The following is a 26,926-nucleotide window of genomic DNA, read 5'->3' as shown; positions in this document are numbered from 1 at the left end:
TGTTATAAAAGAATTGTGTAGTTGCTGCTTGCATTATTTCATTAAAAATTGGGGATATGTAAATCATTTTGGAGCTGAATTTAATTAATTATTCATACATATGGCCTCACATTTCTAAATTAAATTTCATTATTCATAAGAAATACTATTTCAGATGTCGATCTAAATTTAAAACAAATTAATTTTATTTATATCAGTTAGCTGTACGTGGTCATGACCTCATTACTGCCAATGTCTCCCACTAATTTAATGTTATCTTGGTTATTATTAAATATATCATGAAATTTATCTAGTTTATGTATGTGTTTTTCTTTCAAATGTATAGCAGCTTACCTCCTTAAACATTGATTAAACATTCTTATTATGATAATTTTCACTGACTTCATTAAAATTAAATAATAAAACCATATAGTGGAATTGCTACAAAAATGTTACATATATATATAAATAATCTTTTAATCTTATAATCTTTTTTCATTCTGTGATGTAATAATTTTTAAGAGATCTATGCTTCAAAATAAGTTTTATTTTTGTAAGTTGTATTAAAAACATTTAAAATTTTTAGAGATATATTTACCATCTTGGTCACCGATACAAAAAATATTTGTGTGATATTTTATCAGCGACTGAAATGGCACTTAAACTTCTTTATAATTTTTAAATTGTGCTATTAAATATACAAAAAAAGATTTTTTATGAAGCAGATTTTTGAAAAATACTAAAAACATGGCAGAAAAGGTTTTTACTTTCTTGTATGAAGTTAAGGAAGAATTATGATCGTGAAAAATTTTGGTTTTCTGATTTCAACGGAAATATCCATTTTGATCATCCCTGAATCGATTTTGACTGGTTTTGGCACGACGTCTGTACATATATTGAATCTTGCATAACTCAAAAACGGTTAGTTGACATTTTGGATTTAGGACTGTTGTAACATCAAGTTGTGCACCTCCTTTTTTGATTGCAATTGACTTGACCAACAATGTCCAAAAACATCCAAAAACCAAAACATTTGGTTTTTTAACTTTTTCTTACCTGCAGTAATAAGTCATCATTGAGAGTTTTTCAATAATATATCACAAGAGTTACTTATTAGGTAGATTTCATAAGAAGCTACCTATCGTAATGGGGGATACCATGATTCGACTTCCGGAAAATTTCAACATATCTTCACGTTTAATATCCCCCAGACCCTAAACCACCGTCAGTTCAAAAGTTTATATATATAAATATATATTTATTTCACTTTCTTGTAGACACGATAACTGCTGTAATTTTGTGCCAAAATTCGACAACAGGGGTGGAAATGGGAGTGCTTTTTTGAAAAAACAAAATATCGCTATAACTTTCTTATTAAATAAAATATCAAATTTGTTTAAAGTTCATACCATTCTTTGGATAAGGGCCTAAAACTTATCTAAGTAAAGTTTTTGATATCACCAACCATTGGCCCAGGGGGTGGGAAAAATGGTGTTTTGAAGACAAAAAAAAAGTCATACCTCCCTTGATCATTAATCCTCTAAACATTATCTAAAACTTTTGTGTGAAACAATTTTTGATATGACCAACCCTTACGGCAAGAAATGACCAACATTTTGCTGGAGTTGTAAGAAGATGGGGTTTGTCGTATGCTAAATACGTGAAAACCTTTTTTCACATGCAACCATTGCTGTATTGAGTAAATTTGAATTTTCTTAACTTTAAGGTGAAAATTTTTTGTATCCCCTACTTAGCACTGGTGAAATCTACCTCCTCTTCCGGCGTGCTGAAACGGATTTTTTTCATTGGTTCCAGAGTTATAGCCAAATAAAATTTTAATTAATGACATATTTTGAACTTAGAAGTTCAAAATATGTTTTGAACATCAGTTTGAATCAGACTTCTCCTTTTTTTTTTAAATTGAAATATATTGATTTACTAATAATTATTAATTAACCTAAATTAATTAATTTAATAAGTATTTTTTTAGACCATTATGTCTAAAAAAATGTCTTTATAGATGGTAACTTAATGGTTCTTCAATATCTCTAAAATCTCAGGTAGTTGACCCCCGGAAATGAAATGGTCTTAAAGTTTAAGGATGAAAATACAAAGTCAAAATCATGTGTAATATTTAATAAACCAATTCATGTTGATAATTGAAGTTAATGAACATGTTGGTTACAACCTCATCCTGCTTATACTTCTCTTACAAAAATATTTATTTTTTTTTAAATTTATTACCCTAAAATCATCTTTTATTATTTTATGAATTTTTATAGAAGATGAAATTTTTTTATGAAAATTTATTTTACATTGCTTTGGTCACCTATCGAAAAATTAAAGAATTTTACTTCTGTGTAGTTAATTTGCCTATTCTACTTTCTTGTATGAAGTAAAGGAAGTATTATTGTGATTGCAAAAAATATTGGTTTTCAGATTTCAATGGAAATATCCATCCCTTTTGACCATTCCTGTTGTTTGCAACAGTTCTTTGTACCATATTACCTTCGAATGAGTTAAAAAAGTTTGTTCCTGTTACCAGTATTGTGTGGATCAAGATCATGTAAAAATAATTATTGTACTTTTTATTTGAATAAATTTGGAATTACTATCGCATATGTTGTAATCTATATACCAATGCATAAGTGATGTCTTTGTTTACTGATATTTTTCTGCTCAGTCATCTTCTGCGATTCTGTGAAGGATTGGTCATATCTTTGTATTTTGGGACAGAAGGCTCAGAGTTCAGCCACACTCTGGTATGGTGGCTGAACATTACAAAATTTTCATAATTTATATTCCCATTAACATCAGGAACAGTATCTGGACATAAAAATCATATTAAATTCCACCAGTCTTATTCAAGAAAAAAGTTTTAAAAATGGATGTAAAAATTGTTATTTGTAAACTTAAACATGTCAAGCTACATAAAATGAAACTTTATAATTTGTTAAAAGTTCCTTTAAGTTAAAATTGTAAAAAGATTGTTAAAAAAATAGTGTACAATAATATTTTTTTAAATAGTTAAAAAATTGTAAAAAAATTTTGAAATTGAAATTTAAAAAAATTGTAAATGTTAGAACAATTAAGGTATTAAAATGTGCAGCATATTAAATGCGTAAAATACCATGAAGCAACCTGTTTTTATTTTTACAAATTTAATTAGTGGATTTATTTCTGTTAACAATATTTTAAGTGTATTGTAAAAAACAGAGTAATTAAAACTAGTTATGTTGTGTTTACCATTTTTCTAAATCTTTAGAACTTGCTTCTTTAATTCAGTTGATTTTATTTTTTGGAGAAAGCTTTTGAGTGTAAACATATTTTATTTTTAGTGATTGAATTTGTAGGAACAATAAATTAATACTACAGCAAATAGACTACTAACATTTTCTTACTAGAATTTTTAATAATTACTTTAAAAAAGATACCTGTCATTGTTCGTTTCAGTCTCTAACATAAAAATCTGAGTAATGGGTTTTACTGTTTTGCACTAGAGGTAGAGTTTACTTTGTAATACTACTTGTGCTGGATTTTCCTGTGCAGACTCGGTTGAGTATTTATCTTTTGTACTTTTATTGAAACTTATGTAAATTTAGGAGTGTTCCTTTCAATATCATCATGTTCAAATTTATCATTCTTTTCAATCTGTATAAAATTTACATGAAAATAGTTGCATTTTTTCTCCCTTTTTGTTATTTATAAATATTACATTTCCTTCATTTTTATATTTTTATTTTATTTACACTGTGTAACATTCCATTTTTATCATTTTATGAATAGATTGCATTTTATTTTACCTTTTTTCATGTTTTTCATTTGAATTTGTCTTGTTGTACTGTCTGACTTTGAGGTATTTTATTATCATTCAGTTTTATACAGTTAGTTATAATTACATTTTTTTGTTACTATTATATTCTTTGTTATCTGTACATTATTTTTTTAAATTTAATACCTCGTTATTTAATCTAAACAGATCATTTATGGTCATTGAATATTGATGAATGGAGTTTTTGTCAGTCGGTGAAATTATAAATTCTTTGTTAATGGCTATTTAGCATTTATGTTTCATTGATGTTAATCAATTAGATTATAAAAAAATATTTATTCTTTTATTTACATTTAAATTAATTTGTTAAAAATAATTTTTTTTTTTTTTTTTTTGTCTTCAGTCATTTGACTGGTTTGATGCAGCTCTCCAAGATTCCCTATCTAGTGCTAGTCGTTTCATTTCAGTATACCCTCTACATCCTACATCCCCAACAATTTGTTTTACATACTCCAAACGTGGCCTGCCTACACAATTTTTCCCTTCTACCTGTCCTTCCAATATTAAAGCGATTATTCCAGGATGCCTTAGTATGTGGCCTATAAGTCTGTCTCTTCTTTTAACTATATTTTTCCAAATGCTTCTTTCTTCATCTATTTGCCGCAATACCTCTTCATTTGTCACTTTATCCACCCATCTGATTTTTAACATTCTCCTATAGCACCACATTTCAAAAGCTTCTAGTCTTTTCTTCTCAGATACTCCGATTGTCCAAGTTTCATTTCCATATAAAGCGACACTCCAAACATACACTTTCAAAAATTTTTTCCTGACATTTAAATTAATTTTTGATGTAAACAAATTATGTTTCTTATTGAAGGCTCGTTTAGCTTGTGCTATTCGGCATTTTATATCGCTCCTGTTTCGTCCATCTTTAGTAATTTTACTTCCCAAATAACAAAATTCTTCTACCTCCATAATCTTTTCTCCTCCTATTTTCACATTCAGTGGTCCATCTTTGTTATTTCTACTACATTTCATTACTTTTGTTTTGTTCTTGTTTATTTTCATGCTATAGTTCTTGCGTAGGACTTCATCTATGCCGTTCATTGTTTCTTCTAAATCCTTTTTACTCTCGGCTAGAATTACTATATCATCAGCAAATCGTAGCATCTTTATCTTTTCACCTTGTACTGTTACTCCGAATCTAAATTGTTCTTTAACATCATTAACTGCTAGTTCCATGTAAAGATTAAAAAGTAACGGAGATAGGGAACATCCTTGTTGGACTCCCTTTCTTATTACGGCTTCTTTCTTATGTTCTTCAATTGTTATTGTTGCTGTTTGGTTCCTGTACATGTTAGCAATTGTTCTTCTATCTCTGTATTTGAACCCTAATTTTTTTTAAAATGCTGAACATTTTATTCCAGTCTACGTTATCGAAAGCCTTTTCTAGGTCTATAAAAGCCAAATATGTTGGTTTGTTTTTCTTTAATCTTCCTTCTACTATTAATCTGAGGCCTAAAATTGTTTCCCTTGTCCCTATACTTTTCCTGAAACCAAATTGGTCTTCTCCTAACACTTCTTCCACTCTCCTCTCAATTCTTCTGTATAAAATTCTAGTTAAGATTTTTGATGCATGACTAGTTAAACTAATTTTAAAAAGCAAATAATAGAATTTGTTTAAATGAAAAATTTTTATTGTAGAACTGAAGTGCCATCAAAAATTTATCTTGTTACAATTGACAGGAACTTTGTTAAGATGATGTACTCAATTGCACTTTGATGTTCTAGTATGGATTTTTCTAGATACAGTTAATGTTTCAAATTATCTCTTACCTAAATTAAGAAAATATAAGATTTTAATTGTATGTAATAAATCAGGTTATTTTTTAAGTGTGTATTAAATTCTTAAGTATTTTTTTTTAATGAAATTTGTAGTTTATATTTAAATTTTAATGTCAGTATTCTCATGACATTAAATTTCATTTTAACAACTGATGATGTCAGATTAGGTATACATTCATAAAACTGAAAATTGGATTGCAAGGTTTAAGGTTAAGGAAAAGAGATGGAAAGCGAGAAAGATCTACCCTCAATTGAATAGCAGTGGAAATAATACCTCATCTGGAGAAAAGACAAGGACCCCTCTAAACAGCAGATATCCATCTTCTCTGTAATCACTTGGATCAGATTATTTTTACCCAAACAACCAGTAATTTTAGTGATCGATGATTTTGTATTAACCAGCAAATATATGATAAAATAAATTTTTTTTTCCAGAAATTAAAAATCACCTAAGAATAGGTAAAACTGAACATCCATATCATTTTACTTCCTTGTACAAAGTAAAGGAAGTATTGTGATCACGAAAAAATTCAGTTTCCAGGTATCAATGGAAATATCCATTTTGACCATCCCTGAATCCATTTTGACTAGTTTTGGCATGATATCTGTACGTACGTATGTATCTTGCATAACTCAAAAACAATTTTCCTTAACTCAAAATGATTTTAGGACATTGAAATTTTGGATTTAGGACTGTTGTAACATCTTGTTGTGCACCTCCCTTTTTGATTGCAATCAACTGAACCAAAAGTGTCCAAAAAACCTTTCTTACAGCAGTAATAAGCCCTCATTGAGAGTTTTTCAGCGATATATCATAAGTGTACTGATTTTCATTGGTCCAGAGTTATAGCCAAATAAAATTTTAATTAATAAAATATTTGGATCTTAAGGAAGGCACATCAGTTCAAATCAGACTTCATCTTCTTTTTTTTTAATATTTTTTTTTTAATTTAAAATATTGATTTATTAATAATTATCAACCGCTGATTGTAAAATAAAATTACGATAAATAATAATATTCAATTACAAAAAAAAATATATATCACAAGTTTTTAACAAAACAAAATTTAATAGGCATACAAGGAAGTCATGTGTTGTCCTCATCAGATTTTTTGACATTAGCAAGTATACAGTTGAAGTTACAAACTGTTCAACTAGACCGGTGGAGGTGATTTGGAACTTAAATAAATTCTAAAATAAAGCAAAGAAGAATAATTTAACACATAATTTTTCTTTTTGTTTTATATTAAAAATTTTATGTGTGTGTGTGTATATATATATATATATATATATATATATATATATATGCATATATATATATATATATATATATATATATGCATATTTTTTTTGTTGTTTATGTTACTCATTATATGCTGGGTTACTGATTATTCTTCTAGTTATAGTGTATGCTGCACATACTACAGCAAGTTTTCATTTATAATGTTAAAAATAGTTTTCTTATGTATGGTTGTGACTTGGAAATTTGTTTATGTGTTTGCCAGATTTAACATAAACTTTACATTTTGTCACAAATAAATTGATTTTTTTTTTAGACATCTCTACTATTTATGATTTTTACATATTTTTCCAAACCATGACCAAATGGTTGATAACAACCCAAAATGAGATAAAAGCTACTCTAAAAATTGGTGTAGTCCTTTTTATAAATAATTTGAAACCAATTTATCCCATGAAAAATGCAGTGAAATAGATGCTGTTGCCTTCTTCACTCACTAAGTTGAATGTATAGTGTTATATATATCGGCATACTGAAGCCAAGAATATGCAGGCCATATTCAATACTACAAGTGATACCCTTTCCTCCTCACGTAAGGGAATCCTGACTAATATTTTTTCTTCCTCAAGTGTTAATAACAGAAGCTGGTACCAATTAAAACAATGAATAATTGTCTGTACTTATTAATGTAATGTTGATAGGGAATTAAGTTTAAGTATAGAGATCTGTTAAACCTCCTATTTCTTTTTTTGTAGTAAAATTTTGTTATGCCATTTATATAATTTTTCAAACTACATTAATATTGATAGAAATGAATTCAATCTGTACATTTTCAACAATATCTTTTCTTTTCTTATCTTATAAAAATGCAAAACAATATGAGGCAAGGGGAGTTGTATTTTCAAGAGTAACAATGAAAATTACTTTTTTTTGGAAAAATTCTTTTTACATATTTACTTATCTTTTCTATAGTCTCCTTTTAAATTGATATACTTATTCAGCAGTTTCAAGTTTTTTTAAACAATTTTTTTTAACACATGTATTTGTTTCATCTATTAAATGCAGCCATGCCAATTTTTCATCTTTGAAATAGGAAAAAACTAATGTTAAATTTGCAAATTGTGGTGGGTGTTGAAGAATTCATTTTCTGATATTGTATCCTCTGCTGAGTGAGCTGTGTTTTCTTTATGAAGTACAATCATTTTTGCTTGATTTCATCACTTCGATTGAAATGCTCAATGCCTTGTGCAACTTAGCAACTTAAAAAACAGTTGCCACAACTTTTCCAATGATAAAATGACTTTTGTCTTCTTTGGAGCACTTCTGCCAGTTTTTACACATTATTTTTTTTTTTTAATTTTTTACATTTCTGATGAATGTTGATATACAAGTTTAGGATCAGCCACACAAATTACCATCCCAAAAATAAATGCTTGATTTCAGTAATGTAAAGTTGTTAACATAATTATGCTTTAAGATGGTATCTTAAGGCGTAAAGCCTTTAAAAATGATTTTAAACACTCCATATTAGTCATTTTTTAAGACAGCAGAAGTTTTTTACTTAGAATAATTGCAGTAAAAAAATAATGGGATGTCATCATATTGTTTATTTAATAAAATAAAAATTATTGTAACTGCAAACACTTTTTTTATAGAATATTATTTGTCATTAAGATTTATTTATTACTAATATGATTATTACTATCTTTTATGACCGCATAGGATCACTTCAGTCAGTCCGTTATCAAAGTCTCTTCGATGGAACTGTGTGTATTTTCTGGTCCTCCTAGTACTTGCATTCCAATCTTTGCGTCCTTTATAATGTTGAAAATATTAACATTATTTATGGAATAGATAAGGATATAAAATTATGATCCATGCTATTCTCTGAGATGTCAAAGGTATTGTGTTACCTTCAAGTTATTAGCAGAGTATTATGAATTGCTACTAAATTGTATATGGTACTATTGTTTTTGACTAGTTTTATTTATTTATTTTTTTTTTTTTTGTAAAAGAGATGTTATAAATATAATTGTGAATTCCATTTTATTATTATTTTTTATTTATTTTTTTATTATAATTGATACCATCATTATAGTATGTAATTTATCCTGCATTAATTGTTAATTGCATATAATTACATAATGAATTGACATGGTTATTGAAAATTTCAAAATAATAATTATTTTCTTAATTAAGATGTAATAATAATTTTAAGGTTTGTTTATAAAGTAGAATTTATAACGTTATGATTACTTAGCAATATTTTTTAATTGTAATAATTATTGTAGTCTTTAATTTAATAATTACACATTAACCATTATTATTTAGCCATGATCACCCAATTTAAAGAAAAAAAAAAGATTTAATATAAAGTCTTCTTTTTTATTACTTAATGATAATTAAATTTTAATTTTTTAAATCCTAAGGTTATATTATGATATGTTTTTATGGATTTAATAAAAATTGTTTATTTAATTTGTTTTGCGGGTGTGGGGAATAATGCTTTTTTTAGTAACAGGGTAATTTTTTTATTTATTTGTACTGCCGTAACTGAAGTAGTATTATTTATGCACAGACAGATAGCGAATTTTGATTTTTGAGCTGTAGAAAACATCTTATATTTGTGAATTAATTTGTAATCTTTACTGTCAAGTCAAATCAATTTAAAATATACATGATATTTTAAGTATTTTCTATAGTATTTATATCTTCAGCATTTTCACACAATTTGCTTGAAATATGAAATCCAGTTGCTTTATCAACTTTCTCTCTTTTAGGGATGTTTTAAAATGAATTCCAATTTCATAGAATTTGATTATTAGGGAGTGCCCAATTTTTAGTTTGTATTAATATCAGAAAAATCATTTAGATTTTAAGGACTTCATGCTTGGCTTGTTTTATTGTTTTAGATGTGTGAAATATACTTCATTTATTTAAAATAATAGTTACTGCCAGAATCAAATTCTAGTTTGTATCACAAATACAATCTAGATTCTACCTTGTATAGAACTAAACATTATAAATATTTTCCATCATATTTGTATTGTTTGTTTATTCATATACTAACAACAGCCCATTACCCAATTACAGTTATATATATATATATATATATATATATATATCTTTATTTATTTATTTATGTACATGAGAGTGAATTTTTTAGGATATGAAAAATAACAAACTTGATCAGGATTTGAATTCAGAATCTTCTGCATGAAAGGAAGAGATGCTACTATTCTTACCTTGAAGGTCATAAAAGTGTAAAATAAATATTGATCATTAATCAGGGTTTATTTGAGTTGTTAATCCACCTTAATTCTATAAAGGGAAGCCCTGAGTTGTGCCGTCAGAGGCTGTTGATGTTATTTGTTACTCAACACAGAAAACTTCAATTAACTTATGAAAACCTACTATTAATATTCTGGGTGAGTAGTTTATAATTTAGTTTTGTATTTCTTCTCACTGTGCAATTCTAATGATGGGCTTTGTTCTTTAGGATCCTTTTATTTGTTCTTTAATTTCTTTTTATTGTATTTTTCCTTTTATTTGGTCTTTAATTTCTTGAGGAAAAGAAACTTTTGTTGAAAAAATATTTTAAGCTGGTAATCATTAAATCATTTATCTGTAATCTGTTGCTCTTATCCGGGGTAAAACTTCTTCAATGTGATGAGGGATTCTGGTTAAATAGAGGGATCATTAACTAAGTATCCTTTGGAATTAGATCTCCTTTTATTTCCTGTCAGTATAGATCACTGTTAGGTAATGATGTTACAAGAAGATCTGTGCAGTGAATTAAATTTGTGATATAATTTTATTTATCAGAAAATAATTTTATCTCCTAATTTTTCTAAAATAGAATACAATACCATGAAATAGTTCATATAATGGAAGAGATTTTAAGTGATAAGAAATCTGATAATTCTGATTCAAAACATTGCATACTAAAAAAGTTATATGTACATAAGTAAGCAGATATTATGCTTGGTCCAACCAGGAATCAAAAACTTCTTAGCTAATTAAAAACATTCTACTCAAGATTTAAGAGAAGCATTCCTCCTATTGTGGATGCCAATATTGTCATGAGTAAAATAAATCTTTGTGTTAAAAAATGACATGTTTTCTGCATGAAGCAACCACCATTTGGCTTCTGATTTCTCTTAGCAAGTCCCTTTTACAAAAGCACAGAAGGTAATCAATCTCTGGATTAGCCATTGAGATTAAACAAAATAAAGTTGCATGTAAAAACTTGAGTAAATTTTACGTAGTTACCATTGATGAACTACAAAAACACTTTACTGTTCTAGGTTTTAATAATATTTTTGATTTCTTATATGATGTTATATGATAATTGGGTATTAATTTAGCTTCCATATCAAAATTAGATCTTTTAAAATAACTTATTATGTTTTTTTATGTGAAAAAACAGTTTATTATAATTGATAATGAACATTCTTCTTTTTTATCGTAATATTAATAACATTTTCACCATGTACCAATTTGATCATTCCATAAGAATTTATCATTCAATAAAAGACCTGAGTTAATGATTCAGTATCTTATTTGTAACAAAATGAAGCCATAATGACATTTATTATTTAGTTTATCAGATATTCCTTAAAGATAATCCTAATTTAAAAAGAGTTGTTTTTATAAAGTTGGTCGGTTTATTATTTATTTAATTGAAATAATTTTCCTGTTTTAAAATAATACTAATAAATAACTTGTGGTAAAATAGTTTTACTACGTATGTAGTTATTACTTTTTTATCTTAATAATTCAATATTTCTTAATGTCGTTAAAAAAATTATAATATTTGTTAAACTTGTTTCTTAGACAACAATACATAAGAATTTCTAATAAATCAGTATTTGTATTCCGAACTACATTTCACAGTGAAAAAGTTAGAGTTCAAGTTAACGCATCAAGCTATTATGCAAGTTATTTGTTATCATAAGTTCATGGGCAAACAAAAATTCTATGGTAATATGTTACAATAGATTATGTATAGTTTGTTTTTTATTTGTAATATATATATATATATATATATATATATATATAATGTGCCGATTTGAATTTTTGGGAGTTGTTTATTAGACTTAATTATTTTGTGTACTCATACTTGGAAGATAGTACTCATACATATGGAAGATAGGATATTCAGTTTCACCTGATAGGTGGTTAAATTGTTTGCATTATGTACCTACCAAATAAAATACAAAATCTTTTTTTGGCCTATAAGGATTCAGTTGCTACATAGAATCCAGCATCATCATCATCATGAACCTAACAAAATGTAACCTTTACTCACAGAACCCAAAAAGAGGAAAGGATGGAACAGGTATTTAGAAAAGATGATGTACCCTTAGAGAAACTATAACATGAGATGATCAATAACCTATCCACATGTCCACATAACCTATCCACATGTCAGCACATGCCTGCATCATGATACTATGTTGGAGACTGGATCATTTTTATTTAGGATGGGGACAGCACATTACCAATCAACAATTTTGATTTGATAACTTTTTTATTCTCAAAATTAAAGAGTTCCTTGAAAATTTAGGTATCATAAACCCATCTACAGAATTTTTGTCATGAGAGTATATCTATTATCTGGATAATTATTATTTTAGGTAATTATCAGTTTGTCATCCAATTTTTTTTTCTATTTTCCTGGTCTCAAAGTAAATATTCAGATGTATTTTGTGCAGTTTTATTTACAGGCTGAACCCTGCAGTAATTTCCCATTGCATAATTATGACGTGATCATTTCTATTCTTGTCTAGGCTAAGTATGTATTTTTCTTGTAAAAAAAAAAATGCAACATTAATAATTGGTATAATAATTTTGAAATTTTTATAGCAGTGTAAAAGATGGAAGTTGTTTCAGCAGTTACTTAATATTTTATTTTTATTTTTTTAAGTTATGTTAAAAATATTTTTATGGAAAATAATTATTTTAACATTATAATACAAATTTATATCAAATTTTAGTTTTTAATGCTTCAAATGCACCATAAAATGTGATTTAAAGCATCTAAATTAATTTTTTTCAGTACCAACATAAAAATAAAAAATTATTCTCAATGTATCAAATAAAATTATGAATTGAAATGAAAATAATGTTAATTAAATTGACTGAAAAACAGTCCTTATTTGAAATATAACATATACTAAAGAATATTGCTAATTAATCTCTCATTATCCATCTTAATGAATAGATCTATCAATATTTAAAACTTTAATAAGTTTTTATTAAAAGATTTAATGTTCTCTTCATGTACTTAAATATAGTTTACATTTAAAATTGTTACCTTCAATCCCCCAATGAGGAGGAGGCTAGTGCCTTCCATTTATGTCATTGTCAAATTTGTACGTAAAGACCTATGTTACTTTGCTATGTTGATATTAAAAAAGCTTTGAAAGTATTTAATTTATGTGAAATTAACAGATTATGGTATGGACATGTTGCGCATGCGCGTGTGTATTTTATTAGATCCAAGTTTACTATGGCAATAAAATTGTATTAAAAATTTTCTTTTTATATCAGGAATCAAATGACCATTTGTTAAACAGAACCTTGTTATATTGTTAATAACAACATAACTGTCCAGCTTTTCTCTGGTTATCATTATTTTTTGATATTAGAAATTATAAATATTACCCAAAATTTTATTGGTGTAGTAAAAGCCTTAAGGTATGTTTTAATAATTGTTGTTTATGTTATCGGATGTCGGCACTGTCATACAATATGATTACTTTGTTGATCGATTGAACTTTCTTATTTCCACGTTTTCTTTCCCTTTATTCCTTCTTCCTTTGAAAAATACATTGGAATCAAATACTGTCTTTTCAGCATTATCAGTGATCCTGTTTAGCAGTGAACACACAAGAATTAATTAGTAATTGTAATGATTATTGTTCAGTGTGACTTTTCTTAAATGCATTCAGTTCTATTACTAATAGGTTTTCATATTTCAATAAAATCGGTAAAATATTTACTGTATAATAACATTAATAATAATAATAATAATAATTATGAATGTTTTGTTTTTTATGTTTGTAGGAGAATACATATTAAAAGATGAACCGATCGGGAATGATGTTCCCATTGAAGAAGAGCCGCCTTCTGCTTCGCTCATAGATCAGTCTGACTTCTCCCTTGCGGAGGCTCTTGAGTTAGTTGGCCTGGATGAGGACACATTTGAGGTTAGCTTAATTCATTTACTACTACTGTACATGTATTAATTATTTAGAATAACCTAAAAAATGTATTAATGTGCAGTCCTTCTTTTTTAAAGTGGCATTGACTGTTGAGGTTATTACACAGTTATAAATGACAATTATAACCAGTTGTAAGTGACAATACCACTGAGATCTCATTGACCTTTGCCATTTTGTCTTGAATTAACAGTATTCAATTTTCTGAGTACTAGTTACTAAGATATTCAAGATATGGAACCAGTGGATTGTAAGAAACACAATCAATTAATTTCTGTTAATTCTTTATTCATAATTATTATTTATACTCCTAAGAAATTCATCAGATTCCATTTTGTTAGCTCCTTACCACAATTACATTTCTTTCAATTACTAATTCAATTTATACTAATGATAACTGTTTTACAATTTATAATTTACTTTGTCATTTTCTGTATATGTATTATTGAATTTCCCTTTTCTGTATATATAATGCTTGTATTTGCATGAGAATCTTATGCATCTGGCATTACCTGTATTTTTTTCTAAATTTTGTATTATTTACATCAGTTTATTGCTATTTAGAGTAGCAGAAGTAAATTTTGTGCAGGTTATATTCGTAATCTTAAATAGTTTAGTAAATAAAGAGAAAGTTTGTAACTGTAACTTACATTCATAAAATGACAAATAGTCAAATAGTACTATTATTCATATCTCATATTTTCAAAAATATGAATTATATTGAGTATGTATATATATATATATATATATATATTGAAGAAATAGAAACTGTTTTGAGAAGCTAGTGTAATATAAAGATATAAAGGCAGCATTGTATAGGAAAGCAAGTCATACACAAAAGAAGATAACAAATATATGTATTCCTGGGGAGTGTCAAAGATTTCTCATATCTACAGTAGATGAAAGGAGATAGAGAATATTAGTGAACAGTAAAAACCAAGTCAAAATGGCCTTTAATAAGAAAAGTAAAGTAAGTTACGTAATTAAAAATTGAAGAAAACTTTTAGGGGAATAATTTGATCAAAACCTTTGTGTAGACTGAATCGTTTTTTAAAAATACGCTGGGTAGTGAAGGCAGTAATCAAAAGCCAGAGCAATGACCAACCATAAGGGAGAAGATAAAGCGAATGAGTTAACAGAACCGCGTGCTACAACTTGAGAGTTTGCTAAAGAATGCAATTGAAGTATTAGTTGAAAGAAATATTAGTTGAAAGAAAGAAAGAAAAGGGTAGACCAATTAAAAAGTTTATGCAGTGACTAATGGCAACTGAAGAAGAGAGAAGTATGGAAGACAACCACTGTTACCAATTGTTTGCAATTGCAAAATGAAAAGCTATAGAACAAGAATTACAAATTATTATTAAAGAAATAAAATGCAAATGTATGTGTTATGTTGTTCTTTGGATGATGTCTGTTTACTTCTTACAATATATATTTTTTCGTGGAAGTTGTAAAATTTAATTATGTTTTTATTTAACTTATTTCTTACAATTTTGAACAATGAATTAGATGAAATTATAAATAAAAAAGGACAGATTCTTGTTGGGAATTAAATCCTACTAACTAATCTAGAAGTCAGTATGTTAACCATTATAGTGACTGGCAGACCAGTTGGTTTACTGGCTTGGCTATGAGAAAAAGAGAGTGATGTATGATGGATATTGGATTTACATATATATATGTTTGTGTTAATATATTCTTAATTAATGTAATGATTCAAATGTTAAAAATAAAAACCATTTAAAAATAAGTTTATTGCCCTAAAATCTCTAGAGTATTCTTGGGTAAGATTTCCAAGTACAAGAATTTTCAAGAATGAAATTAAGATTCTGTTTCACGTAGATTCCTTGAAGAATGATAAAAGATTTAAAATTTGATGCAGCATAATTATGACATTAAATCTATAGAATTGTATGAAATGACCTTCCTTAGTGGTTTAGACATAACAATCTATTGAAGTTGCTGTTTAGTTTTTGAGACTTTTACATTTAATCTTTTTGCGATTAATAGAATTCAAATTAAAGTAATTCGATAAATGCTTATTTTTTCATACAAATTCAGTTTTTTATAACCATGTTTTTTATAAAAGTTTTCTTATCACACTTTCTTTTTTTTAGTGAAAGGTCACAAAAAGTGATTGTAATGACTAGACATACAGTTGATTTGTGATGCAGCATACAGAAATTTAATAAAATAATCAATTAAAGAAACTAAATACTTAACTACGGTTAAAAAGTAATTTTGAAATTGGATTTTGAAATATACCAACTTATGTATGAAAAAGAATTAAGTCCTTAAAATTGCACAACAATAAAATTTTGTTATTTTTGTATAACAACTGTGCTACTGGATGGATATCTTAATTTAGTTTTAAATCTTTGAAAAAGTTATACCTATGTCTCCTTGAAATTGTTTATAAAATGGGTCATATGAATATAATTTTATGTAAAGTAGTGCTGTCCTTATTATTCTACTAGTCTGCAGTTTTAGTCCTTCGTGTATTAGGAAGGTGAAATTGAAATAGTATAGTTTGTGTGGTATGTAATATTTCATCATTTTGTTATGTATGTTTTTTTTCATATATTATTACTATTATTGATTTAATTTGTTCACATTTTTTAAATTAGGTTTTTTTTTAGTACTGATTTCATTCTTTTAATTACTTTTTAAAACATATTAGAATTTATTTTATTAAATTGTGTTTTATTTTTAGAAATTGATGTAAGACTAGGTTAGTAAATTCTCATCCTTATTTATTTACAGATGAGACCAGTAAAAAATTAAGAGGAAAATAAACAAAAAAAAAGAAAGAGACTGGTTGGTTATCCATTGAAGGCATAATTATTTATGTAGAAAAGGGGAGGCTATAGTCTAAAATCACCTTTTTGTTTCCATGGATGAAACAAGAAAACAAAGGCGATGAGAATAAACAAAAACAAAAGTTGGTAGTAATAAGGCATGATTAAATGGGAGAGGCAGTTGTAAATATGAGGAATTTTGGAAATTTTAGTTATTTAGAGTTGAAGATATCTACAGATGGAAGAATTAACAGGAAAATTACTGGTAGAGTGTAGATGTCAAAAGAACTTTATTTAAGCATTGAAAGTTAATATATTATAAGGAAGTGTCAATTAGGTGTGAGCAGATAATGTGACAGTTACATAAGTTACTATGGCTCTTTTCTAATTATGGTTCAGTATCTTGCATGACTACTACGAAAAAAGCCAGTAAAATACGGTTTTCTGACATGGAATTTTTTAGAAGCAATGAAATAATATAATAAATAGAATATTACAGAAGGTAATTGTTAGCTAACAAAGTTTAGGCAGTAATAAAATATGAGAGTAGAAGAAATCTTTAATTTAACATAGTAGAAGAAGACTTAAAGGAAGACCAAGAAAAAATGGATAGGTTATGTAGATGAACAGAGGTGGTGAAAGTTTTTGAGGAAGAAAGGTAGAGGAACAGAGTTAAGTGGAAATCTATAATCTGTAAACAAACCCTATAATAATTGGATTAAAAAAAATTATGAGAATTATATATAAAAGAAACTTTTTTCTTGAACATTAAATGTTGGAATGTTAAAAAGAAATGATTACCATCTCTCTATAATTTAACCTGACTTGAATTTGCTTGCTGAATTCAGATCAGTTACATTCATGATTCGCTTTATCATTATTTGTTAAAAGATTGATATGTGTAGGTCTGTTGCATGCATGTATATATATGAATTATAATTACATTTAATTATACTACATTTTACAGTCCCTGTTTCACGCTTTCCTGAATGTAGATTGCAATTTTATGTCTGTATCTGTCCAACTTGCTTAATCTTTCTGATTTAATAGATTCCTTCTGGCTGTAATTTTTATCATTGTTTAAGTCTTTGAACTATCAGAAGACTGATTTTAGTAGACCTTACCTCTTCTGATCATGAGTAGCAGAGGAATCTCAGTTTCGTTTATTCGGATTTGAATACTAGAACATGGATACTGTGTTCTTTTGGTAGTCGGATTTCAATTAATCACACATCTCAGGAATGGTTGACCTGAGACTGCACAAGACTTCATTTACATTCATACATATCATCCTCATTCACTGTCTGGAGTAATACCTTACAATGGTTCTGGAGGCTAAACAGAAAAAAAGAGAGCAGAGGAATCTGACATATGAGTTTGTGAGAGAATAAATCTTGCATTGAGCATACTGTTCCAACAAACAACTTCCTTATAATCTTGCAGCAAGTTCCACAGTTAAAATTTCCTAATGCTTCATGATAAGGGAATTTCTATTTTTAATAAATAAGGGAGAATAACTTCACATAAAGTAGTTAAATGATGACTAGAATATTTTTTTTATTATCTCTTTCTTATAAATCTCGACATTCTAGATTTAATAACAAATATGGGCAATATAAATGAAAAGGTGTAATTAATGATGGATTGATCACTTTTAGGGCATGTATACTATTAAAAATGACTAAAACACTGGAAAATATCATCATAGTGTTATAAAATTCACCAATTCTTAAAACAGTCTTTCCTTGAACGTGCATGATTAAAATATTATTTATTTTGAAGGTTCAACATTCTTTTTACTTACAAAGTAAAGAAAGTATTGTGATCATGAGAAATGTCAGTTTTCAGATTTCAATGGAAATATCCATTTTCACCATCCTTGAATTCATTTTGACTAGTTTTGATGTGACGTCTATATGTATGTGTGTATCTTGCATAACTGAAAAACAATTAGCCATAGCATGTTGAAATTTTGGATTTAACACTGTTACAACTTCTAGTTGTGCACCTATTGATTGCAATCAACTGAACAAAAAGTGTCCAAAAAAGCCCAAAATCCAAAAACCTGAATTTTCGACCTTTTCTTAAATGCAGTAGTATTCCCCATTGAGAGCTTTTCAGTGATATGTCATAAGTGGTGCATATTTTCATTGGTTCCAGAGTTATAGCCAAATAAAATTTTAATTAATGAAATATTTGAATCTTACAAGGCACATCGGTTCGAATCAGACTTCATCTCCTATTTTTTTAACTTTTTCTTTTTTTTTTTGATTTAAATATATTGATTTATTAATAATTATTAACCTCTGATTGTAAAAAAATTATGATAATAATAATTCAATAACAACAATAAAAATAAAAAAGCATGAAAAAATATCAGTTTTATTGATATAAAATTTTATGTACTTTTAATTTAAAAACATAAATATGTATATGTAATTTAATAGGCGTACAAGGAAGTCACATGGTGTCCACATCAGATATTTTTTAATAATACATATAATAAAGGATTTTAATCACTCTTTAAAAAACCGGTTTTAGTTCATATCAGTTTTTGCTAAGAAAATGCTAAGCAAATACTTCCGTTTAAATAAAATAGTTATACCAATGATTTTTAACATTGCTATAACCTATATTGCATATCCTTTTAAACTAAGAACATAAACCTATGCTGTTTATATATATATAATTTTATATAAATTAAATATATATATTTAATGTGAAATTAAATATATATATATTTAATTTCACACTAAATAGAAAAATAATAGGAAAAGCACTTTTTTTTTTGTTTCTTATTGCCATTTTTGGAATAAAATCCATTGTAATGTTTATCATATATTTTATCTATTTTGCATCTACATCTATATCTGTCAAGAGCTATATTCTTTATTTCTGAAACTTTGTGAATTCTGTTGAATGATGAGATTATACCATTATTATAGAAATAATAAATTAACTTTTACATTTTACATTTTCCTGAGTTGTATTTATTTTTTAAAAGTATTTAAAATTAAGTTTTAACAATATAATAATCCATTTGATAAATACGGTTGTGATGACTATATGTATCTGTTTAATACTATTTATTTGTTTAAATATAATTTATGACTAACCTGACATGAATTACTACAATTTTTATTATAAAATTCAGATACAAAAAATGTAGAAAGAAAAGATGCTTACTCAATTTAAAGATTATTTTAATCGATCTTTCAGAACGAATTATTGATTTATTGTTTGAGATTGTCTAATTAGGTGTTTCTTTTATTATCAGCTACCTGATACTGAAGAATCTGAAAAACTTCTATTGGAAAACGAAAGTGAAAAAAGAACTGATAGTGAAAACAGGCAAACTGATAGTGAACCAGCTGACAGTGGAGGAAAGGATAAGGAGGAAGAAGAAGAAACGACGAAGGAGAAGGACATCGACGAAACAAATACAGGAATTGGATCACCTTCTTCACGAGAAGAAGATTTGGAAGTTTTTGACGATTTATTACTCACAGAAATGATACAGACTCCTCAATTTCATCCTCGTTCCTTTCAGGTAAGTTTATCTTCTTTTTCTGTTTTAATTTCTTCCTTTTTTTGTTGGCAATTTATTCATATATAATTATATATATGTATATATCTTTTTTTTGTTTCTAGTTTTTATTTACAAATTTGATTATCTTAACATTCTCTAGATAGTGATTGATTGTGGTATATTGATATTTAGAAGTTAAAGTAAGTTTTTATTTTGTAATAGTTTGTTAATTTTGCTCAGTTCTTTTTTTTTTTTATAATTTTACACTGTGCAAATCATTCAGATTATAGCCCAAAAAATCCATTTGAAATATTTTATAAAACCTGGAATTAGTATGAAACCTGTTCAAAACAGGGAACATGTCCGTAAGATGGAATTTTTAAAGTACTTGCTGAACTTTGATTAGCAGCTAGGAATTTTAAGGGGTAGCATTATATCTTGTTTTACCTGTGATTATGTGCATGTTACCAAGATGATGACACTACATTCATCAATTGTTTGGTACTGGTCATTGGAGTACAATCATCTCAATATTATTTCAGTTGTAAATAAGCTACCAGAAAACCGGTCCAGTATTTTTTGAAAAAAACTTTACCCATCCTTAAAAATGTATGATATGTGGAAGTGTCATATCCAAGTTAATTGAATGTGAACGGAGGTAGGTGGATGTTCTCCTTCACAGAAGTTTGATAATTCAAGGCTGAGACAAACAAGTTAAATTTTCCTTGTTTATCGGTTCCCGATACTATCTCTTATTCTTTAAATTTTTGATGGATTCGAATTTAGAACATATCTTGACTTTTTGATGTAGTAATGTGACAAGCTATTGGTTAGCATACAAAAAAAATTGTTGCCTTCAGTTCTCAGTTCAAAATTATTAAACCATGTGGCCAAACCCCTCTCTATTGGTGGTTCTGCTATTTATATTAGTTATCAATCAACTTATTAAAAAGGCTACTCTCTTAAGGAGTATTTTTCATAAGTTTCTGATAAATTAAAATTTTGCTACTTAATTTCTATTATTGTTTTATAAATTAACAGTGCTTAACGGTTTTTTTTTAAAAATCATTAAAACTATTTAATTTTAATGAATTGGCTTCAATCAGGCAAATAAAATGTATTTAAAGTTATTAAGAAATTCCAATTATGTACAGGTTTTGTTTATGTTATTGTTTAATCGGTCGTTTTTGTACGGGTCAAATGTGATTACAATGTGACCTAGTTTGTTTGTCTATGCTTATTGTACACTGCATATGGATGTAATGTTATGGCTATTCGTCATTATGTAGAAGGAATAGTAATAATAATAGCAGCAATACGTATGTTGCAGCTCATGGGTAAAATCACTCTATCAAATTAATTATGATTAAGTATGATTGTTACTCAGGAAAATGGTCGATCATTACTGTCCTGCAAAATAATGAGATAATTGTCTCTTACGTTCATATTCCTTCGTCCTCTGTATGGAAACAAACACCTAATATACATCTTGAATGGCCTTGTATGACCCCATCTGTTTGTTCTATTATATACAATACATTCTCTCTACTGATTTTTTTTACGTCATTACATTTGCCAATTATCATCGTTCATTTTTCATTGTTGTTCATCTTTCAACCCTTTACTCAAATGACTTAAATGAAGAAATAATTGCCTTTCTTATTTATATCTTCTTAGATACAAAAATTGTTAATATATTTTTTTCTTTATAACCTTGGTGATTTACTGAATTTTTCTTCACTTGATTATCATATACGTAAATGAATTATAATTAATATTTAAAATTAAATTTTTAAGTCATTGTTCTTTATTATTATTAGGATTATTATTGCGCATATAATTATTATATTTGTACGTTCATTAATTATTTATAAAAAATAAAAAAACAGCAGTGGAGATCTGGTGCAATCTGTAAATATTCTGATATCAAAAGATTAGCTCAGTACAGAATGGAATGTATCAGACTGGTCAAATGACAAACACTAGTTAATAATTAAACGTGTCGTACTTCATCTTCATAAAACAATAAGTTTACCATCATTATTAAATATTTATTACGTTTATTTATATTTCTCTCCAAAAATAATATTACCACTTGGGAGTACTTTAAAAAGTTAAAATGAGTTTTCAGGTACAAAAATGAGCTTTCAGATCATCGGCATACATCTCTGTAAGTATGAATCTTTAGACAATTATATGGAAAATAGAAACATCTAACTTTTCCAGATGTTTCTACTTGCAACTGTATTATATTTGTTGGGAAAAAATATTATTTATTTTCAAATAAACTTAACTCTTAAAAATAATAATAAAACTTTTTTAAAAAATGTGATTGAATTAAAAAAATAATACTTTTTTAATTCTTCAAATTTTGACCGTTTGTTGGAATTAGGCACCATATCTAAAACAAACAAACCTGCAAATATTTTATTTTTAGTGCTGAGTCAATGTCAAATAGTAGAAATTATATAAAGAATTTTAAAAAAGGATTATTTTTTGCTTTTTAGTACAATTTCAAAAATCAAATTTATTTTCTTCATTTTTTTCATTTAAAATTTCTTTCTTTTATTTCTTTTTATATGGATATTATATGTACTAGAGACATTAACTATAGTAAAAAGATGTTTGGAAAAAAACACAAATAGCAAGAAACCTCTTGTCTTAATTAAACTGAGTAAAACGATTGCAAAAAAAAAAGAAAAGAAAAGCGGTTACTACTGAGTGTGAGATGAGACCTTTTGGATTGTGAGTACATGTTAATTTTGGGTTAACTACTATGTGACTATAACGAAAGAGGATCCCATTGTTTTGATTCTAGGATCTGTCAAATGAAACTAAATTACTGAGCAACATTCTTATCACCTCATTTTAATAAGTGTACATGATGAAAGATTATTATGTGATGTTCGAAAAATGATTGCGTCTATTTAACTGTTGCACAAAACATATACCTGGAGGAGTTTATAAAATAACCTGATAAAAGAAAATGCAATAAAGAATATCAATAATATAATTCAAAAATCATCTACTTGAAAAAAATTTATTAAAAAAAATAAACAGTTGGTTTCTTCTATTTTCTTAAAAAATCATTGTCTAGTTTTTAATTAAGTTATCTTGAAGAAATTTTATAAGGGGCTATCAGAGAAGCTTTCTTTTCAAAGTAGAAAAAGAGTTGTGAAAATCAATGTATTTGGTAAGATTGAAACAAAACAAACAAAAATTACATACAGATTGAATTGAGAAACTTCTCTTTTTTTGAAAACTGTTAAAATTAACAATATCACATTATTCCACCAAAAAACAATGAAATTATTTAATGTTAGTTCAATGTCTTAAGCATTTCAGCCTGTAATAAATGGTCATGTCTTTTTTAATAAATTACCAGCTATTTAAAATAACAGTGATCCAATTATCACTGTTAAAAAGTGATCAATTTATTTAAGAGTTAAATCCAAAAGATTTTTTCACAGTATTATCATTTTGATAAGTTTTTAAATAATATAAGTAAATACAATTTTGGTAATGTCAGATGTCTTTTTACCAAAAAATTACTTCCATCTTCTGGTAATGTACACAAATATTGTATATCCATACACTTTCCAATAAAGATCACCGATGGATCACTGTTATTTCATATTATCATGTACATTTAATAATATGGATTTTAACCGCATTTATTTTTTAGTCACTAATGTTGTATTTTGTAATGCTACTTTCTATTTAGTTTTCCATGACTTTCTTTGTTCCTCCAGGCAAATTTCAGATTATGTATTTATAATCTGTATAATGTAGAATTATTACTTATCAGAAAAAATATTAGCTTATTAAAAAAAATAAAGAGAAAACAACAATAGTTTATTTTAATTATCTCACAACGGAATATTATTATTTTTATAGATTAATTATAAGGTTGGTTATACATATCTATTTTTACAATGTGTACAGTTTAATGCAAATGTGATAGATGTTTATGTATAAATTATACATTATGACTACAATTAATAGTATTTATTTTCTGTCAAACTGAAATGGAAAACCAAAATGCATTTCTAATAAAGGAATTTCAAAATAAATTTTTTTTTCGTTTTATTTGATCGGTTTATGAAATTAATATATTATCGTAAATTATAAATTTAATAATATACTGTATTTACCCTGCAGTAACATCATAACTATCGCGTATGTAAAAATAAAATTATAATTGTGATTATAATAAAATGTACAATGGGTAGTAAATTATAGAGGGCAACTTTATGTCTGTTTTTATGAGTCTGTACCATTAGTTCCTTTTTTATTCTCTCTGTTTTGTATTCTCTGATATAAAGATTTACCTCCCGACTGACGGCTACGGTGTGTTATGTACATCCCATCCATGTTACTACGACTAGATGCTTCCGCGTCATAAAACACCTGTATTTTCTTTCTATAATTTTTACTTACAAACTTTATCTCATCAAACCGCACTAGTAGTAGTATAAGTTTTTTTTTTTACCTTTAAGTACTTTTATCTTTACTCTTCTTCTAATTTGCAGTGTTTGCTATGATAATAGTGTTAATTGTTTTGTTTCATTTATATTAGTTACTCTTGTTCATGTTTTCATCATTTTACATTAATTAACTTTTCTTTATATAAGATGAAAATTTAATTTTAATAATTTTATAGTTTAAAAAATTTTATTTTTCACTCGCCACCCCAACCATGGCATAAGATTTTTGCGTTAGAGTTGAAGTGTTTGTTTTATACATTGCCTCATAGATTCCTAATTTCATCTTAATTATATACATAATTTTCATTGATTATACACAGTGCCGTAAATGCAACATTACATTGGAGATACAAACTAGTTCACAACATTTATATTTTAGGTTATATTATGGCCAAAATTGGTGCATTTTAAGTTTTTGAAATCTGTTATGCTTTTATCTGAATTTTAGTATATTTTTTCATTGGGTATTTGTTTTTTACTAAGTCCTTGACAGCTTAATAAATTCTATTTTGTGTGCATACGTCTATTGATAACATATTTGAATTATTTTTTAGTTCTATTTTTTATTTATTTTGCTATATTTCTAAATGAAAAAATAAATATTACACATATCATATTTTTATCTTTTTCCATTTATGAGGATAAACTGTTTACTTCTTATTTTTTATTCTTTTCTGCTGTAGTATTTTTTGGTTGTATGATGTTACTTTCAGGTTTTGCTTGTAAATAATTATTTATTTTTATATTTTAAGAAAAACTTCATGCTATTATTAATTTTTTATTCTTACGCTTTACTACATTTGTTGCTTGTGTTTTTTGCGACTTATAACTTCTCTGTTGTTCACCAGTAAATATTCAAAAAGAAATAAAAAATCCCACACAGATAGATCCTTTTATACTATCCTATTTTTTTATTCTCGATTTTTTCTTTTAAATTTTGGTTTCTGCAGATGTAGATCTAATCCTAATCCTAGTACTTCATGATGCTAAGAATATTGTTACCCAGATTATTATTGTTACCTGGTCCTGGAGTTGCATTCAGTAGATATTGTTTGGGAATCGTTTCCAGAAGTTTGTTTTTATGAGTAACAGCACCTTCAGATGTTTCGACTGAACAATTCGCAGTTCAATCGGTTCTATAAAATTTTGAAAATTAGTAATGTTCCCTTAAGTCCCCATTTGATTTTTGGATGAAAAGTTATTTTTGTTGTATATATTTTAAGTTGGTCAAGAACGAAATTGTTGGTCACTAATTAGTCATTTTCATGATGAAAATGCATTGATCTTCTGAAGGATTGTCAATGAATTAGACACCTGCTGCTCAGAGTTCTTGAGCCATCCTCTAAGTAGGATTGATTATTTGTCTCCTATTGAAGACATGGATAATCATCTTTTCTCACGGTCTGTCTTTTTTCCTTACCCTTGATTTTTGTTTTTTTTTTACATATTTTCCAATCATGAAAACTAGGCCATTTGATCTGTCCTTAAAGTTGAGATTTAAAAAACAGGAGATATGATAAAAGTTTTTTTAATTTTTACCTAATCGCTTCCATTTTCCTGCGGACATATTAATTTATCTAATTATTTTTAAGTGTTTTATTATATTATTTAAGGAAGTTAGTGTATTCATTAAAGTAATTAATTACTTTAATTATATTGAAACATTAAACATGATAAATTATATTTTTTTCCGGTTAGTGAAATTAAAAACTAATGTTTAATTCCATAATAATCTTAAATTTGTTTTAATTTTATAATATTATTATATTATTACCTATATTTTTACTGCTTATTTACTTTTTTTAGCCGCTTTTATTATTTGTTGTTTGTTAAAATTAGGGAGTAAGTACTCTTTTTTCCTTTAACAATTTCCTTAATCAATTTTATGTCATTTTAAAGTTATTTACTATTTCCAGATACTTATTGTGATCATAAAAATTTTAACATCAATTTTAAACTCATTATATTTATACTAGATATTCAGTTAAGAGCAATTTTCATGGCCTTTAATGTTTTTATTTATTTAATTTTTGTAGTTAAGATTGTT

General features: G+C 26.7%; 1 protein-coding gene across 4 annotated transcripts in view; it reads left to right on the top strand.

Moving 5' to 3' along the window:
• The window catches only part of cnc (NFE2 like bZIP transcription factor cap-n-collar), a 667,227-nt gene that overhangs the window by 401,925 nt on the left and 238,376 nt on the right, over positions 1–26,926 (top strand). For all 4 annotated transcript variants that reach the window (XM_075367220.1, XM_075367219.1, XM_075367218.1 and 1 more), the window contains 2 exons: positions 13,911–14,053; positions 20,141–20,413. In XM_075367220.1, the coding sequence (XP_075223335.1) occupies positions 13,911–14,053; positions 20,141–20,413 (416 nt within the window). The remainder of the gene's footprint in view (positions 1–13,910; positions 14,054–20,140; positions 20,414–26,926) is intronic.

The sequence above is a fragment of the Lycorma delicatula genome, chromosome 5 (assembly GCF_047948215.1).
Source record: "Lycorma delicatula isolate Av1 chromosome 5, ASM4794821v1, whole genome shotgun sequence".
In the NCBI taxonomy this organism is placed as follows: domain Eukaryota; kingdom Metazoa; phylum Arthropoda; class Insecta; order Hemiptera; family Fulgoridae; genus Lycorma; species Lycorma delicatula.
The sequence above is the reverse complement of the archived record's forward strand: the minus strand, read 5'-3'. Positions and strand labels throughout refer to the sequence as shown.